The 13593-nt window shown below is 47.6% G+C and overlaps 1 protein-coding gene across 5 annotated transcripts in view; it reads right to left on the minus strand.

Annotated features, from left to right (window-relative positions):
- Positions 1-3585: 3585 nt before the first annotated feature.
- The window catches only part of CARM1 (coactivator associated arginine methyltransferase 1), a 212864-nt gene continuing 202856 nt past the window's right edge, over positions 3586-13593 (minus strand). For 4 of the 5 annotated variants that reach the window (XM_085600664.1, XM_085600660.1, XM_085600662.1 and 1 more), the window contains one exon: positions 3586-5809. In XM_085600664.1, coding sequence (XP_085456790.1) covers positions 5673-5809 — 137 coding nt within the window. In that variant the 3' untranslated portion in view covers positions 3586-5672. Of the gene's footprint in view, positions 5810-7485; positions 7556-13593 lie in introns of all 5 variants that reach the window. The other variant, XM_085600661.1, reaches the window with a different exon arrangement.

A 13593-nucleotide genomic window follows, 5' to 3' on the forward strand; every position in this document is an offset into this window, starting at 1 on the left:
TCCCAAGTGTCAGACTGGTTCTGGAAACTTCAAAGCTCTCACGTTGCTGGTAGGGGATGCTGGCTTTGAATTGACACTAGAAGTGGTATCAGAGGACGACACCGGAGCCATACACCCCGCCCTAGCGTGGCACAACGTCAGTTTCTATCCATTTGTTTCCAGCCTTTGAGGCAAAATTACAGATTGACATCAATGGAGTACTGCAGTGCCAAAATATATGCATTTTTGGAATCTTATTAACATTCCTTATATTTATCAAGCCAATGTGGAGTATTCATCAGAAAGAAGGTAACCGCAGGTTAGTAACTTTCTTCGGGTGGATGCTTCTACCTGCAGTTTCTGCACCTGTAGAATAGATTCCATTGCCATACATACCCATTTAGAAGGCGGGTTCATGGAAGGTTATACCAAGAAATCCTGCAAGACTGATTAGGCAAAAAAAACATTCCCATGCACATCAGAGTTCAGGCAGGAATGCATGGCAGATGTGTAGGGACGCCCATATATCTTCGCAACTGGAACTTCTGCCCTTGCAAAAGAAGCGGTGGTTTTAGCCCTGGTAGAATGGGCCCAGATTCCTTTTTAGAGCAGTGTTACCCAAAATCAGTCCTGGAGGGCCGGATGCATGCCAGATTTTTAAGATAACTACATGTATCTAAATGGGGATATACTAAAAATCTGGCTTGGATCTAGTCATCCAGGACGGACTTTGGCGATCTCTGTACTAGGGGTCCTTTCATGGTGTGCGCATAGCAGGTTTTTCATGCCACAGATGATCCTCCTTGAAACAGCAATTTTCAGCACCGTTTTCCCCTTCTAGGCATCACAGTAACCTGCGAAGAGCTGGCAATCTAGAAGAATCTGTCCTTAGTGTGGCCTAAGTAGTAGAATGCACCTAGGATTCAATCTATGCAACTGCTCCTCCTCGAGAATGTCAGAAGGGTGATGGACTGGCTCAAGTGGATAGGAGTCCCCATCTTAGGTAGGAAAGCAGATTCGTTCTCAACACCAATTTGTCAGGCTAAAACAATGTGAAGGGTGGACTGAAGCTGCAACGTCCCCACTCCTTCATGGGCAAAAGGAAATAACAGAAGTAGCATCCTTGACCCTTTTCCTGCTAAGGCACTAGCTCCACTTCCCCTTTCTGCAGAAGTGCCGCCACCTCTTGGAGGAGGATGACCAGGCAATCTGGAGTGGGGGAGGAAGACTGGCGGGATAGGAATGGAGCCTGAAAGAAGAGAAGGGTGTAACCTCTTTCCACTATTTGGAGAACCCACTGGTCCAAAGTAATGGCCTTCCAGGCCAACTGAAACGTGGACACGCCTTCCAATAGGCTCCAGGTGTGGTTGGGGAAAGAGAACTAGGACTTCTTTCCCAGGGGAGGAGGAAAAGGAGGAGGCAGACGGTTACTGGGGGAGATCTGGGGCCTTTTCCTCTGCCTCTACCCTTGTTCTGGCTGACAAACCGGATCTGGGAGTCTCAAAAGCAACAGAATCTGTAGGTCCTCTAGGGATGCGGCTGCTGAAGGCCCAGTGAGCATACCGTTGCCCTGCAGACTTTACATATCACTAGGGCAGCATCCATTATCTCTAAACAAGGAGATCCCACCGAAAGGCAATTCCATGAGATTTGCCTGTACACTGCTTTAGAATCCTGATGATCGAAGCCAGATATGGTGGCAAATAGATATTGAAGTGCCAATCGCTCCTGTACGGAGACAGCGGTATCCAGGCCCAACTTTATAATATGCCTGGAGACATTTTGCCCATCCTTGAGAACCTCCTGAAAGCGTGTCCTCTGGTATACGAGGCGCAAAGAACTGGGCCATATCCCAAAAAGCATGTGTGTAACGGATGAGCAAACAATTGGCATTTCATGATTTGAGTGCCATACTTATCGAAAAGATTTTCTACCCCCTGCCTCAATCCGTTTGGATTCTCTATGTGAAGGGACTGATGTGAAGGACCCCTGCAACTGGCTTAATGAGCATGAACCTTGAATTACCAAGCTCACTGGGGAAGAGTCAGCTGATGGAAAACTCAGGTCTCTCAGAGCTGGGTGATAGTCTTGCTACTAGCGTACGGACAGCTGGGGCTGAAGAGGGTTTCCCCCATGCCACAGACCGCTCCACTGAGGGCTCATTAAAAAGAGGTAATGGTTTAGATGTAGGGGCATCAGTCTTAACAGCGACTGATGGTAATTATAAGTCCAATATTTCTGCAGACTTCCTGATACCCTAGTGAAACAACATGATTTCAGGGGTTGGAGTCCAGCTGGAAATTCCATATAATTTCTGGAGAAGTGTCTAACCAGCTAGCAGAGGATAAGCCTGGCACTTCATAGGTGTTTTCTACACCACCATCATTATTGTACAGGTTAAGCGAGTCAGAACTGAAGAGACCATGGATCTGCTATCTGTACTCTCTTTTCATTGTGCCTTCCTTCTGGACCTTTTGAGAGAAGGCTCCATGGGTGAAGAAGGCGACACCGCAGCTGGCTTAGAGTATGGCTCTGAGGTGTGGCAGCATCGGTGGCCTTACTGCTGCATCGGGCACACCAGTGACAGAGTTGTGTAGTTGTGCACTGGTGTGAAAGGCTGAAGGGCAGTATGGCGCTTGAGGTATGAACATTAGGAAACTGAATGGTGCTCCCTGTCCTAGAGGTACTCTGAAAGGTTAGATTATGGTGAAAATCCTAAAAATTGCGTTGACACGCAGCCAGGTCTGTCCCTGGCACATGAAACTCTGGGAAAGATCGAAAGTCCTGCACCAATGTTACCAGGAAGGAAGGCATTGGTGGAGTCTGCTACGGGGTTGAGTTCAGCAGGGATGTTAGCCCGGATCCTCCAGGTGCAGGATCAGCCAGCCTAAACATTACCAACTTCGGCTCCTAAGATGAAAATCCTGTGGGAGATAGGATTCATCTGGAAAACTTACCATGTTTCTTGCGCTTCCTGGATTTTTTCGTTTGAGGAATGTTTAGAGGGAGATCTGAATCAGAGCTACATCCTCCGATGACTTCAACTTGGGGAGGGTCTATGAACAGCTTGGCCTCACACTCCTTGATGGATTTAGGATGCATGCTGAGGCATGAGTCTCAGAAGTGAGAATTGTGGTCTGACCCCAAACACCACAAACACATGGAATGTGATCTGTGATGAACATATGTCCCTCTTAGTCCCTGCAGGATTAAAGCCCAAACATGATGTGGATGTCATGACACTCCTGAGAGTAGTGATTTTTTTCCTTACAGAAAATTCTTCAGTGCAGAGGGCAAGCTCCGGATCAACGTAGAAGGCACGGGAAAAAGGGAACTGATGTTGCGTCAAAAGGGAACTGATGTTGCGCCAAGTGGCACTTTAAGGCTATGGTCACGTCACCTGACATCACTTGCGCTGTAGATGCGAAGTTGCCGCCCCCCCATAACCAGCGACATGAGAGCTTTGAAGTTTACAGATCCAGTCTGACACCTGGGATTGTTCTACATATGAGGAATCTGCAGGTAGAAGTATCCATCAGAAGAATCATTTCTTTAAGAGAAAAAGCATAAAGGGAATTGTGGATGGTTATGAAGTAAAAAGCACGATTTTTAAAACTCTCCCGGCTTTATTGAATACTACAAGAAAACAAAACAAAAAATAGCACAATCATCATCTCTAACACTTCCATCCTATGCGTCAGCAGCTGGTGCCCATTTTTTTTGCATGTTGCAAGGACCAGCTGTGGAGTAGTGTATACATTCAAACAGAACCCTTCAGGAGCTGATCGCTTGTGAAGAAAAGCTGGATTTGTTTGTCATTTCAGAGGCTGGGAAAAGTGGGGCTCAATCAATGCATCCTCCCCAAACCAGGCACCCTTGTGCGTAACAACCAAACTAAGGAAAGGAGACGAGAAAGGTGCAGTCATTGTATGTTGGCACAATATACACGGAGCACGCCTTCCCAATGTTGACTAAAAATGACGACGACATGCTCTTGAAAGACATGTTTACTACTGTTGTGCTAGGCTACAGATAATCTAACTGTACGTCAAACTTAAAAACCAAGTTCACCTTTGCCACCAGCTGCCCAGAATCACAGTCTTTCCACTTTAATTAACTTACGTGCTGCAACCAGCTGGCCTCTAAAAGTGTCTTTGATACCCATAGTTCTGTTCCTGGGGCCTAAAAAAAAAAAAACAATCTGTCGAGAGGCCACTTTGTTCACCTGAATCACTAGGCTTGTCTCAACCAGGAAGATGGAGCAGACTCGGCTTGGCACCATCTTAAGGAGTTGCCCTTCTGGATAGAGTCCTCTCGGCTGCTGGTTTCAGAAATTTCGTGAAGGTGGCATTAGATGCTTAGGTTGCTCCTGCCACCTACAGGCAAACGCCTCAAGGCCGCCAAGCATTAGCAGAGGCTCTACACTTAGGGTTTTTTTATTTAAAAAAGGTGTTTGGAATTTAAAAGGGTTCATTAAATTTCAAGGTCAGTGAAGCATCTCCTTTAACAAGAGAGCAGACTTCAGTGTTCTAAGTGTCTCCATTTATTAACCAATGTGCCATGGAGCTTTCAGATCAGAAATGTTTGCATGCTCGACAGACTGCCAAGAGACATTTCAGATACACAGATACAACTTATTTTTAATCATTTCACGGCGTGACCTTGAAAACTGATCACCCAGAATGGAGGCTTTGGAGAAGCAGAAAACAGTGGGCAAACTAACAGACTCTATGGACAGCGGCAAACCAAAGAGATTTAACACCTGAACACAAACACAGGTCGCATTTAATACCTTACTTGGCCCCTTCCTGAAGAAGAGGGAAGCCAAGGGAGGGGACGGACTGGACGACACTGATGTTTCATTACATTCAATATTTGGGACCACCCTCCACCCTGAACCTTTGGGTGCGAGATATATACCTCCCACCACTGCAGGGAGATGCATGCTGGCTCTGTGTAATTATACACAATATAAAACCAACACTGTCATTTTTAAAAGGGCCTTATTCTATCAGACTCCAGGCTTGCACCCGCTAATAAGTGCAGCTAACAGATAGCCGTGCTTTGGGAATTGAGCAGAAACTTAAAGCATTGAATCGAGTTCATGTGCACCCTTGGTGGGGATAGAGAGTGAGAGAGCTAGCCACACAGCCTCCTTCACATCTCCTCCCTTCAACCTCCAAAAAATAACGAACACCAGCTACTCTACCATTTTCACTCTTGCCCCATACGGCCTGTAGCCCAGCAGGCCTGCTCTGCAGGTCCTGTCAAACAAAGCAATGGAAAATCATCACCTCAACACTAGACTACATGATTTGGATGATTCCAAGCACAAAAAAAAAAAAAAAAAAACACAGTTAGCGGTTTTTTTGTTAACCCAACAGCAGCTGAGAAAATCTTGAGGTTTTTGCAGTTCATGTATTTCTTTAAAAAAAAATTGTACAAGTCCAAATATCAAAGAAAGAAGAGTTGCCCTTGGGAGGCTTGTTCTGTACAATGGTTAAAACGTCCCTCCACACGGACTGGACCGAGGAATGGGGGTGGGGGAGGGGGGCGCTGTAGAGGGCATCCCAGAAGGTGGAGACCATCACGCAGTTCGTAGAATGGTGCATGGGTAACAGGAGGGGAGGCAGCGTCTTCATTTGGTTTCCCTGGTGCTGTCAGTTCAGAGGATGGAGGAGCACAAGGTCCTTTTAGCTGCCGTAGTGCATGGTGTTGGTGGTGATTGACATCGGTGATGCCATGGAAATGGCAGGGCCGCCCATGGTGAACTGGTTGTTGACTGGGTAGTGGGTGCTGGAATTGCCTCCACCTTGTCCTCCGGCAGACCCTGCGGAGAAACAACAGTGTGAGCGCACAGTATCATAATTTCAAAGAATGAGGTTAATAATTTACTGTGGATAGTGGACGGACTCCAAACACCTTTATGGCAGAATAGGAGCATTGGTTTCTCCTGTGAGCCCCATGCACTGTGACGTGTTCCTGGATTTATGCATGCTGAGAGGAGCATTTCAAGGTTTAGCCATGGCCTGAGGTAGACCGTCACACGCCAGTCGGGAAAACTAATGGATGCTTAATATTGAATTAAAATACCTTTTCACTTTCTGCCGTTCCAAAGTAAAAACTATTGCAACCTTACTATTAGAAAATGGGAGACACCTTTTGTCCTGTCAACCCAAAATGTGACTTTTTAGTTTTAAAGGACAGAGAAGTCTAATCTTAGGGTCCTTGAGGAGAAGCAGCCCTAGTGGATGGGAGCGTAGTGACTAGGGAGAGACTAGACAATGCAGATGGGGAAGGTGGTTGAGGAATGCGCTGAGAACAAAGTCGGTATACATCGAGAAAAAGTGTATAAGACGTGAAAAGGGATTGAGATAGCTAAGCAAACGAAGGACAGCGGAAGGCGAAAAGCAGATTTTAAGACACAGGGATGAGGGCGGGGAGCTGAGGGACGGTAAGAAGCAACATAGAAAAGAATACAGTCAGGAGTATGTTCAGTAGGATTGGAGGAAGATGAGTTAAGTGGGAAGGGGCCAGACTCGAGAAGTAACCTCTGACAGGCTAAATTTCAGCAGTGGCTCTAACTGCTATGTGTTTGAAGCATAGCTTGGGAACTATGGAAATAAGAACAACTTTCAATCACAATTTATTTTTAAAATAAAAAGAAACAATGCCAAATGAGAGAACTGTGAGGTGTAAACAAGACATTTCGCTGCCTTTCTAGCACAGGATGCCTTTACAATACATATAAAACACAAACTACAATGGAACCTCAACAATGGAGATGGGTGGGGGCAGAGAAACAACAGAATAGCAATGGCAAGTCCAGCAGCTATTTTAAGAGTGCTTGCCTTTTCCATGTAGACAGGAAGTGCTTACCCTCTGCCAGAATGAACCACTAGCTCAATGACTTAAACAGGAGCTCTGAATGAAGCAGGTCTCTTATCTCATACTTTGGAGGGATCACAGGAGCATGGCTCTACTAGCCACTGCAACTGTTCTTCCCACTCCCGTAGCCATTCATGCAAGTATACACATTTTGGAATAGTCTTACCTAAATACATCTTTTGGTAGGAGTGTGCATTATGCTTATGTGAGAGTAGGCTTCTGCTGTATGCAGGATCACACATTCTTTACTATTCACACAGACAGGATGAGTTTCTAGTTTGGTAATGTGCAGTCACCACCAAGGCTAGCTGATATGCAATGTAGCTACATGGAAATAAACTTGTCTCCAAGTGTAACCTACAAAAGGCTGCAGCACAGGGCAGGCAACATCTGTGACTTGGTCTAGGCATGCTATTGTCTCACAAACTAATGCACAGCTGCCTTAATGGTGCTGACCACCAAAAAAGCACTTTTGTGGTTGGTGCAGCTCACCCCAGCAGGGGCTGGTGCCAGCCCTGCAACCCTTGGGTAGCCATTGGCACAACACTCAAATGGGCTGAAAGAGGCTCTAGAGTAGGAAATCACAGCGGTTTTCTGACTGGACCCAACGAGTCTCACCATCAGCACAACTGTGAAGAGCTCCAAGCAAGATGCTCATTGTGTTTAATGACACCCTCGCCTGCAACTCCTAGAGAAAAGGATAAAAAAAAAAACATAAAAGGAAAATGTTACTTACCCTGTAACCACCTGTTCATAGCATGCAGTGCTGTAGATTTACATACTCTGCATACTCCTGCAATGTAGTGTTGGGCCAAGACGTTTGCAGAAAGACCTGTTGCGACTCCCTCTCTGTCCACAATGCACCAGGACAACAGCTCCACCTCAGATTGTTTTCCTTCCCAGTCAATGTGTAGTGTAAGTGAAATACATTGTAGAAGGGCAAGCGTTTTGCGCAAAAGCAAAAACATCTGCTCATCATTGGCTTCTGGAGAGGAGGGTGGGCCTACAGCACTACATGCTACAAACAGGTGATTACAGTGCAACATTTTCCGTTTGCAGCATGTGTGCCTGTAGATACATAAGCTCTGCACAGCCTCTAAAGCAGTTTCTCTCCCAAAGTGATGGCTAGCAAGCAGATGATTCAGATGTTTGAAACAAGTTTCTTAAAACAGTTTGGCCAATTGCCAGTCAAAAACATGTTAGCCGACAGCTAATGCTGGTGTGGTTTTTGGCACAACAAGTCTGTATCCATTTAACATTCCATCTTGCAATGCCCGTAATGGAGATGGGGTGTCCCGTGTGGGGCTAGGAAAGGCTGTAAAGAGTTCTGTTTTAGAGAAGGACTCATTTCGCTACATATTTAGGCTGTGGGACAAGGGGGGGGAGGGGGGCAATTGGTAATTTGATTAATGTGCAATATGGTGGCACTACCTTTGACAGAAATTTGGGACTGGTTCAAAGAACTACCCTTGGTCACTGTGCACTTGAATAAAAGGTTATTTTATGATTAAAGCCCATAATCCAATGATGAGTCTGATGGAGGCCATTGCTTTAGAAAGCCGCCTTGCACAACATCTGTAGACCATAGGAGTGGAGTGCCATGAACGAATGAATGAATTGCTATTGTAATGCGTACAATACCCGAGGGTGTCAGTGTTGTGCGGACCAAATCGGCAACGGCAAAGCAGTAACCAGGGCAGTGAAAAATCCTGCGTTAAGGCTGAGCCAGTGGGAACAGCCAGGTCTTCAGCTGCTTTCTAAACCGCTGCAAATTTTGTTGGGAGCTGAGGGCCAGAGGGAGGGCATTCCATAACCTTCCCCCTTGAAATCTCAGCGTTCTACAGCCCCACTTTACTCACTTAAATCTTGGGATCTGAACCTTGTGTTCGGTGCTGGACCTCAGTGTTCTACTGGGAGTGTACCAGGTAAATAGTTCCTGAAAGCAGAGGGGGGGGCCGTACCATGAGGTGCCTGATGTACCAGGCACAAGGCTTTGAACGAGATTCTCCTCTCCACAGGGAGCCAGTGCAGACCATGTAGAAGATGCGCCACAGGTTTGAATTTAGGAATGTTCAAGAGCGTTCTTGCCACCGCATTTTGAAGCGACTGCAGTTTTTTTATCGAGTATTTTGGAATGCCTAGATAGTGTGTTACAATAATCCAGCTTTGACCCCACTAGGGCCAACATTACGGTCTTCTGCAGATCAGTTGGGATGAACGGGAGTATTTTTATCAGAACCCGTAGTAAATAGCAGCCCGCAGATGTCACTGCATTGATCTGGGCACTGAAGCATAGATTGGCATAAAAAATAACTCCAAGATTTTTAGCCTTCAAAACTGGCTTCGGTAAATCCCCCAACTCCTGGGGCCACCACGACGCATTCCAGAAGGAGGCTTCATTCCCAAAAAGCAGTACCTCTGTTTTCCCAGAATTCAGCTTTAAGCAGTTTTCCTCCATCCAGCCAGCCACAGCGGACATGCAGCTGCAGAAACTGTGAGCGTCCTTCTCAGCCTGCAATGTTACGGACAATCTGAGTGTCGTCCGCATAGGAAAGTACGGACAGACCAAAACTCACGATAAGCTGAACCAGGAGAGTAACGTAAACATTAAAAAGCGTTGGACTGAGTGCTGATCCCTGTGGGATCCCACAAGGGAGGGAGAAGGGCTAGATTTAGCCCCCCCCCGCCTCAACTCATTTTTGCCTGTTTTCTAAAAAGGAGGTCAGCAGCGACAGTGCAGTACTCCTAACGTCCAGCGTGTGCAGGCGCCTACCCAGGCGCGCATGGTGGACCGTGTCAAAGGCGGCAGAGAGATCGAGTAGGATCAGTGCTGCTCTTATCCACTCTCCCTCTAATTTCCTCCGATGCAGCCACCAGTGCTGACTCAGTGCAGTGCTGGGGGGTGGGTAGTGGGGCTGGAGGTGTTTTGCTATATAAGGCACACCATAAAATCTTTAACAAGGATTTTCAAAAGGGACGCATGTTCTCTGTTATGTATGTATGCTGCAAATGCAGCCAATAATTGGATGCATATTATAACCATGCCTTTGCAAGATGTAGCAGGTGGCAAATGTAATTTTGTACATAGAACTTAGTCTGTTTCATTATTAATGAAGTAGGGGGTTAAGTCTGTTCCACTTTGCAGCATAAAAGGAATACATAGTAGGCCTGCGTTAAGAATGAGCATGCACTCCCATTTGGGAGTTTGAGGTATCGGAATTCTGTCCCTGATGCTGAGTGAGAAAGTCTGGCGTCAGGGGCAGGTTTAGGTGAGGACTTACTGACATCTCCAGTAGCATGTCATACCCAGGCTGTCTGGCACAGGTTGGTGCCATTAGGATGAGTCATGAATACCTGCCTCATTTTCAAGATCGCTTATTGAACAAGTGGGAGGGGGTCCAAAAGCATAAACAAATATCCCAGACCTGTTCATCAATACTGCATCGCTCAAGAACTGTAGGTACCTAAACGCAAAGTTTTGGCATTTGTGTTTTTGGGTGTGGGAAACAGGTCGATGATCCGAATGCGCCAATGACAAATACCTGTGAAGGCCGTGTAAGTTCAGTTCTCATTTGTGGACTTGTGTTGTGCTTAGCGGCTCTGCAAAATCACTGTCTGCCCTTCAGCAAGAGTTCTGACAACAGATGTGTGTTAACCGCCCAGTGCCAAACCTCTTGTGCTAGTAGTCAAGAGAAGAAAGTGTCCCCCTGCTTCTGGATGTAGTTCACGGCCATCATGTTGTCCATATTTAGGAGTATTTATTTGCCCTGGGTGAGCTTGAGGAAAGGGGTTTTGGCCTAGAAGGATGGGCAAGAGCTCCAAGTAGATGTACGATCCTGGTATTGTGGGGTCCAGGAGTCCCGAGTGGTCATGTGGTGGAGATTAGCTCCTCGCCCGGTGAGTGAGGTAATGACGGTAATGGTCATCTGCTAAAGGGGTGACAGGTCTAGCAAGGAATGGCCTTCTGAGCAATTTTTGCTGTTCCACCGTAGAAGAATGTGCTGAGTTTTAGATTTTGCCGACACTAGATCCTCCCACTGACCCTCGTTTGAGACCACTGCCTAGAAAGGAACCGTTGATGTGGGCCTATGTGCAGACAATGGGAATGCAAAAGGCCATCATTTCCAATAACTTCATTACCATCCCACAGTAAGAGGACATGCTGAAAAGAGACAGCAACTCTCTTGGTAGGGGTATGCTTTCCCAGTAATAGTGCTTAGGATGGAACTAAGAAGAGTTGCATCCTTAGAAGGGAGACTTTTAGGAGTCTATGGTAAATCCAAACCGGGAAAGTAAGGACACAGCTGTATGCATGCACGTATGCGGTATTTCTATAGCACAAAACTAGCCAAATCGCAGCAGAGTACAGCACATGAGCAGATACTAGCATATTCAACAAGAAAGATGAGATTGAGCTGGCTTATGGATGGTAAATACATTATGATGTAGCATTCTTTAAAGGGGTGAATCTTCAACTCTTACCTATTTTGGTGCAGCACTGCTGTGGTCCTGATAGATAGAGAGATATTGTAACAGATCTTGGTAGCATGGATGAAAAAAGCCTGCGGTCTTGTTTTCTCGTTTTTTTTACGCTTGTTAGTCTGCAGTCTGAGAGTGTCCCGACTTTGGTGTGGGCTGGCAAGGGGAGATAATGCAGTGCCATCATGGTGGTGGTGTGCTCATTCTTTCCAGCCCTGGACGATGTAGGATGCCAATAAGGGGTGCCAGTGCAGCTTCAGGGAGGCCATGGAGTAGGGCCTTACTACCATCAACATGAGAAAGTATGAGAGTTTGAACAGCAGTCTCTAAGTCGCTTTCTGGAGGAAAGGGTTTGGAGTGTGTGCTAGTGATAGTTGCCTGCTGCCTCTTGTCAGCCAATTGTGTACACCTGGAAAAATGTGAATCGTGTTTCTGCACCAATGCCCAGCCACCACCTCTAGATACTCTGAACACCCTTATAGCCGCAGAGACGCCAAAAGGCAGAGCTTTGAAGTGCTAGCATGGTCCACTTATCACAAAGCAAAGGTACTGGTGGTGGGGGCAGGAAGTATGGGGATGAGGAAATAGGTAGCTTAGGTCCAGCACCGCCATGAAGTCTTACTGCCACGGCTTTGCCCCATGGGGGTGATTGGTCGCGGTTGGCGACCTGGGAGGACGCCGGCCTGCAGCTCATCGGTGATCTTTACGAGGACGGGACGATCTTGCCATTCCAGGAGCTCATTGATCGCTTCGGGATTCCCCGCGGCGACTTTTTGCTGCACTCGGCCCTTGTTCGAGCGATCCAGGCGCACTGGAGGTCCGGGCAGGCAGAACCCCTTTTATCCCCGGTGTGCCAATACGTGATGATGTCCGCGGGCACGGTAAAGGCGGTCACATGCCTTTACGGTAGACTGCTCAATGAGGGGCTGGCTCCCCTCACCACCCTGAGAAACCGATGGGAGGAGGACATTGGCAAGGAGATCCCGGAGACGACCTGGGCTCAGCTGGTGCGGCGAGCCTGGAAGGGCACACGCCACGCCCGCTTTCAATTAGTCCACTATTATGTGCTCCATAGAGCATATTTGACCCCGGTGAAAATCAGGCGATATTTTGCGGCGGCCTCGGCGGAGTGCCCCAGGTGCCCAGCCCAGGAGGCGGACCTTCTCCACATGCTGTGGGCCTGCCCGGGATTGTCGGCCTATTGGGAGGAAGTGGGGCAGACCCTGGAGGAAACGACGGGGAGATCCCTTTCGTTGGATGCGGCGGTGGGTCTCCTGCATTGGTTCCCTCATACCCCCAAGAATAAAATATCTAGTAAATTCATCGATTTGGGGCTGCTCCTTGCTAAACGGGAGGTGACCAGGAATTGGAAGGCACGGACCGGCCCGACAGGGAGTCGGTGGCACAGCGAATTTTTGAAGTGGGCGGCGGGGGAGAGTACGCTTAGATACCAGCTAGCTTGGAGGCAGCGTAACGAGAAGGCCGAGGAGACAGCGCTGGAGTGGGAGATGCTTGTGCAGGCCCTTAGGGAGTATCGCGCCCCCGGCGATGCCGAACGTGAGGAAGCGGCGCGCCCTGAGTCCCGTTAGACGGTTGCACTTCTCAGCTTTATAGCTTTCCCCATGGGTCCCCTAGAAGATCCGGTTGCGGTTGATGCCGCGCTCTGATGGCGGGGGGGGGGGGGGGGAGGGGTTATCTGGGATTGGGGGGTTTCGAGGGTGGGGGGGTGTTTTTGGAATTATAGGCTTGTTTAGAAAAGCAGATGAAGGACAACGAATCCTCCGGGCCGACCTCGACAACCTCCTGAGCCCCCATGGACTTTCGCCGCCCGACCCCAGGGTTGTGGGCTGAATGGCTGTGTAAGCAACTTCCGGAGGGGGACGGAGGGTTATGTTTCAATGCTCCGGCTTGCGATGTAATGATGGCCGACTATGTAACGATTTACTAATTCCTGCAATAAAAATAATTTAAAAAAAAAAAAAAAAAATGAAGTCTTACTGCCACAGCTATGGGATGATACCCTGCATTTAAGTCAAATAAAAGTGCACCAACAAAATATAGTTGGTCAGCAGCCGAAGGTAGAGGACTGCCTTGAGGGACCCATCCACCCTTGGTATTAAGAAACAGAGGAACTGCACTCCTTTGAGCTATGGTATAGATGCGACGCTTGCATGCTCCTTTGGATAGGAGTGCCTGCACCACCTCTGAGTAGAGGAAGATGGTCTTGCAAGATATTTAGTGGCGTCT

This window comes from Triturus cristatus, chromosome 4_2 (genome assembly GCF_964204655.1).
Source record: "Triturus cristatus chromosome 4_2, aTriCri1.1, whole genome shotgun sequence".
NCBI lineage: Eukaryota > Metazoa > Chordata > Amphibia > Caudata > Salamandridae > Triturus > Triturus cristatus.